At 42.2% G+C, this 6000-nt stretch overlaps 1 protein-coding gene across 1 annotated transcript; it reads left to right on the forward strand.

Annotated features, from left to right (window-relative positions):
• Nucleotides 1–168: 168 nt before the first annotated feature.
• On the forward strand, nucleotides 169–846 carry LOC113759048. The gene has a single exon (XM_027301674.1). It carries the CDS (start codon nucleotides 169–171, stop codon nucleotides 844–846), a length of 678 nt encoding a protein of 225 aa, XP_027157475.1.
• The last annotated feature ends 5154 nt before the right edge of the window (nucleotides 847–6000 follow it).

Below are 6000 nucleotides of genomic sequence, written 5' to 3' on the forward strand. Positions count from 1 at the left end.
AATTTAAGCACCACCTATCACCCTCAGACGGATGGACAGTCGGAGCGAACAATTCAAACTCTCGAGAATATGTTAAGGACCTGTGTTCTGGATTTCGGAGATATTTGGGGTCAACATATGACCTTAGTAGAGTTTGCTTACAATAACAGTTACCATTCGTCAATTCAAATGGCACTCTACGAAGCGCTATACGGGAGGAAGTGCCGGTCACCGATCTATTGGGACGAAATCGGTGAGAGAAAGGTGCTAGATCCAACCACTATTCCATGGATGGAGAATGCTCGAGAAAGAGTCAAGTTGATACGACAAAGTCTCAAAATAGCTCAAAACCGAAAGAAGAGCTACGCGGACAATCGAAGAAAAGATCTGGAGTTCGAAGTTGGGGACTGTGTTTTCCTTAAGGTCACACCATTACGAAGTGTCACGGCGGGTAGAGGAAAAAAACTTCAACCGAGATTCGTCAGACCTTTCAAGATTCTCCAAAGAGTTGGTAAAGTAGCGTATCGACTTAAACTACCGTCAAGTCTATCCAGAATTCACAACGTCATCCACGTCTCGATGCTTAAAAAGTATTATCCTGATACGTCTCACATCTTACAGCAAGAGGAAGTCGAGATAGATGAATCCCTCACCTACGAAGAGAAGCCAGTACAGTTGCTCGACCGAATGGTTAAAGAGTTGAGAAACAAACGAATACCTTTGGTGAAGATTTTATGGAGAAATCACCGAATTGAGGAGGTTACCTGGGAGGTGGAAGAAGAAATGAAAAAGAAATGCCCTGAACTGTTTGAAAATCAAGATGAGAAATTTCGAGGGCGAAATTCTTTTCAGGGGGAGAAAGTGTGAGAACCCGTAATTTTCTTATTTTCTAAGTTTTATTTTATTTAATTGCACACTAATTCTATAGTTTCTTTGTTAGAAAAATTTTCTGGATAATTTCTATGAGTAAATATGGTTTTTAAATTATTTTTTAGTATAAATTAGTTCATGAGATTTTCGACAGGGGTATTACCAATTATTGATTAGGAAAGAAGATATCCCGAAAACTGCTTTCAATTCAAGATATGGGCACTACGAATTCGCAGTCATGCCCTTCGGACTGACTAATGCCCCTACCGCCTTCATGGATCTAATGCATAGGATTTTTAAACCCCACCTGGATCGATTTGTCGTTGTCTTTATTGACGATATCTTGGTTTACTCCAAGACTTGTGAGGAGCATGAACAGCACCTAAGAATTATTTTACAAACCCTAAGTGAGCATCAGTTGTATGCCAAATTTAGTAAGTTCGAGTTTTAGCTGAAAAGAATTTCTTTCTTAGGGCACGTAATTTCCCAAGAGAGTATCTCGGTTGACCCGGCGAAAGCAGAGGCCATGACTAATTGGAAGAGGCCAGAAAATTCCATGGAGATTCATAGTTTTCTAGGGTTGGTTGGGTACTACAGGCGTTTCATTAAAGATTTTTTCAAATTGGCCGGTCCTTTAACTGACCTATCGAAAAAACATGGTCGGTTCGTGTGGGATGCTCGGTGTGAAGCGAGTTTTCGTGAGTTAAAGAAAAGATTGACCATGGCACCGATTCTAGCTTTGCCTAACGGAGTAGACGGGTTTACCGTTCATACCGACGCGTCACGGGAAGGTCTGGGGCGTGTGTTAATGCAAAATCGGAATGTAATATCTTTTGCCTCTAGGAAGTTGAAACCCCACGAGTAGAACTATCCCACCCATGATCTAGAGTTAGCCGCGGTTGTTTTTGCTCTGAAAAAGTGGAGACATTATCTATACGGGGTGACCTTCGAGGTTTACTCAAACCACAAGAGTCTTAGATACCTCTTCTCGCAAAAGGAATTGAACATAAGGCAGCGACGATGGATGAAATTTCTGGAGGACTATGACGGCACTATGAACCATCATCCGGGAAAAGCTAATGTGGTGGCGGATGACTTAAGCCGAAAGGCTCAAGTAGCGGGGTTAATGATTAAGGAGTGGGATCTGTTGGAATCTGTTTGTGAGTGGAAGCCCTGCCTTGGGAGTCATAAGGTGGTTTTTGGTAATGTTAAAATAACATCCGCACTACTGGAGCGAGTTAAAGAAGTTCAAAAGAAGGATTCGATGGTGCGGAAATGGGGAGAGAAAGAGGAAAAAGGGGAATTGTCAGATTTTAATTTCAGTCCCGAGGGAGTCTTGAAATACGGAAACCGAATTATGGTGCCCAAAGATGAAACGTTAAAGAAGGAGATCTTAGAGGAAAAATCATCGATCTAAATATACGATCCATTCGGGTAGTAGCAAGATGCACCAAGACCTAAAAGGAGCCTATTGGTGGGACAACATGAAGAAGGAAATTGCTCAATACGTACAAAAATGTCTCATTTGCCAACAAGTTAAAGCAGAGCATAAAAAACCATCGGACTTGTTACAATCTCTTGAGATACCCGAATGGAAGTGGGAAAACATCACAATGAATTTCGTTTCAGGTTTGCCGCGAACACAACGAGGGCATGATGCCGTTTGGGTGATCGTCGACCGGTTAACCAAATCGGCCCATTTCTTGCCAGTAAGCATGAAGTATTTCATGGACAAATTGACCCAGGTGTACGTGGATGAGATCGTAAGATTACATGGAGTTCCTGTGAGCATCGTTTCGGATAGAGATCCCCGCTTTATATCTAGATTTTGGCAGAAATGTCAAGAGACTTTGGGGACTAAGCTCAACTTAAGCACCACCTATCACCCTCAGACGGATGGACAGTCGGAGCGAACAATTCAAACTCTCGAGAATATGTTAAGGACCTGTGTTCTGGATTTTGGAGGTAATTGGGGTCAACATATGACCTTAGTAGAGTTTGCTTACAATAACAGTTACCATTCGTCAATTCAAATGGCACTCTACGAAGCGCTATACGGGAGGAAGTGCCGGTCACCGATCTATTGGGACGAAATCGGTGAGAGAAAGGTGCTAGATCCGACCACTATTCCATGGATGGAGAATGCTCGAGAAAGAGTCAAGTTGACACGACAAAGTCTCCAAATAGCTCAAAACCGAAAGAAGAGCTACGCGGACAATCGAAGAAAAGATCTGGAGTTTGAAGTTGGGGACTGTGTTTTCCTTAAGGTCATACCATTACGACGTGTCTCGGCGGGTAGAGGAAAAAAACTTCAACCGAGATTCATCAGACCTTTCAAGATTCTCCAAAGAGTTGGTAAAGTAGCGTATCGACTTAAACTACCGTCAAGTCTATCCAGAATTCACAATGTCTTCCACGTCTCGATGCTTAAAAAGTATTATCCTGATACGTCTCACATCTTACAGCCTGAGGAAGTCGAGATAGATGAATCCCTCACCTACGAAGAGAAGCCAGTACAGTTGCTCGACCGAAAGGTTAAAGAGTTGAGAAACAATCGAATACCTTTGGTGAAGATTTTGTGAAGAAATCACGGAATTGAGGAGGTTACCTGGGAGGTGGAAGAAGAAATGAAAAAGAAATGCCCTGAACTGTTTGAAAATCAAGATGAGAAATTTCGAGGGCGAAATTCTTTTAAGGGGGAGAGAGTGTGAGAACCCGTAATTTTCTTATTTTCTAAGTTTTATTTTATTTAATTGCACACTAATTCTATAGTTTCTTTGTCAGAAAAATTTTCTGGATAATTTTTATGAGTAAATATGGTTTTTAAATTATTTTTCTAGTATAAATTAGTTCATGAGATTTTCGACAGGGGTATTACCAATTATTGATTAGGAAAGCAGATATCCCGAAAACTGCTTTCAATTCGAGATATGGGCAGTACGAATTCGCAGTCATGCCTTTCGGACTAACCAATGCCCCTACCGCCTTCATGGATCTAATGCATAGGATTTTTAAACCCTACCTGGATCGATTTGTCGTTGTCTTTATTGACGATATCTTGGTCTACTCCAAGACTTGTGAGGAGCATGAACAGCACCTAAGAATTATTTTACAAACCCTAAGTGAGCATCAGTTGTATGCCAAATTTAGTAAGTTCGAGTTTTGGCTGAAAAGAATTTCTTTCTTAGGGCACGTAATTTCCCAAGAGGGTATCTCGGTTGACCCGGCGAAAGTAGAGGCCATGACTAATTGGAAGAGACCAGAAAATTCCATGGAGATTCATAGTTTTCTAGCGTTGGTTGGGTACTACAGGCATTTCATTAAAGATTTTTTCAAATTGGCCGGTCCTTTAACTGACCTATCGAAAAAACATGGTCGGTTCGTGTGGGATGCTCGGTGTGAAGCGAGTTTTCGTGAGTTAAAGAAAAGATTGACCATGGCACCGATTCTAGCTTTGCCTAACGGAGTAGACGGGTTTACCGTTTATACCGACGCGTCACGGGAAGGTCTGGGGCGTGTGTTAATGCAAAATCGGAATGTAATATCTTTTGCCTCTAGGAAGTTGAAACCCCACGAGTAGAACTATCCCACCCATGATCTAGAGTTAGCCACGATTGTTTTTGCTCTGATTAAGTGGAGACATTATCTATACGGGGTGACCTTCGAGGTTTACTCAAACCACAAGAGTCTTAGATACCTCTTCTCGCAAAAGGAATTGAACATAAGGCAGCGACGATGGATGGAATTTCTGGAGGACTATGACTGCACTATCAACTATCATCCGGGAAAAGCTAATGTGGTGGCGGATGACTTAAGCCGAAAGGCTCAAGTAGCGGGGTTAATGATTAAGGAGTGGGATCTGTTGGAATCTGTTTGTGAGTGGAAGCCCTGCCTTGGGAGTCAAAATGTGGATTTTGGTAATGTTAAAATAACATCCGCACTACTGGAGCGAGTTAAAGAAGTTCAAAAGAAGGATTCGATGGTGCGGAAATAGGGAGAGAAAGTGGAAAAAGGGAATTGTCAGATTTTAATTTCAGTCCCGAGGGAGTCTTGAAATACGGAAACCGAATGATGGTGCCCAAAGATGAAACGTTAAAGAAGGAGATCTTAGAGGAAACTCATCGATCTAAGTATACGATCCATTCGGGTAGTAGCAAGATGCACCAAGACCTAAAAGGAGCCTATTGGTGGGACAACATGAAGAAGGAAATTGCTCAATACGTACAAAAATGTCTCATTTGCCAACAAGTTAAAGCAGAGCATAAAAAACCATCGGACTTGTTACAATCTCTTGAGATACCCGAATGGAAGTGGGAAAACATCACAATGAATTTCGTTTCAGGTTTGCCGCGAACACAACGAGGGCATGATGCCGTTTGGGTGATCGTCGACCGGTTAACCAAATCGGCCCATTTCTTGCCAGTAAGCATGAAGTATTTCATGGACAAATTGACCCAGGTGTACGTGGATGAGATCGTAAGATTACATGGAGTTCCTGTGAGCATCGTTTCGGATAGAGATCCCCGCTTTATATCTAGATTTTGGCAGAAATGTCAAGAGACTTTGGGGACTAAGCTCAACTTAAGCACCACCTATCACCCTCAGACGGATGGACAGTCGGAGCGAACAATTCAAACTCTCGAGAATATGTTAAGGACATGTGTTCTGGATTTTGGAGGTAATTGGGGTCAACATATGACCTTAGTAGAGTTTGCTTACAATAACAGTTACCATTCGTCAATTCAAATGGCACTCTACGAAGCGCTATACGGGAGGAAGTGCCGGTCACCGATCTATTGGGACGAAATCGGTGAGAGAAAGGTGCTAGATCCAACCACTATTCCATGGATGGAGAATGCTCGAGAAAGAGTCAAGTTGATACGACAAAGTCTCAAAATAGCTCAAAACCGAAAGAAGAGCTACGCGGACAATCGAAGAAAAGATCTGGAGTTCGAAGTTGGGGACTGTGTTTTCCTTAAGGTCACACCATTACGAAGTGTCACGGCGGGTAGAGGAAAAAAACTTCAACCGAGATTCGTCAGACCTTTCAAGATTCTCCAAAGAGTTGGTAAAGTAGCGTATCGACTTAAACTACCGTCAAGTCTATCCAGAATTCACAACGTCATCCACGTCTCGATGCTTAAAAAGTAT

This window comes from Coffea eugenioides, unplaced genomic scaffold, assembly GCF_003713205.1.
Source record: "Coffea eugenioides isolate CCC68of unplaced genomic scaffold, Ceug_1.0 ScVebR1_886;HRSCAF=1640, whole genome shotgun sequence".
Taxonomy (NCBI): Eukaryota; Viridiplantae; Streptophyta; class Magnoliopsida; order Gentianales; family Rubiaceae; genus Coffea; species Coffea eugenioides.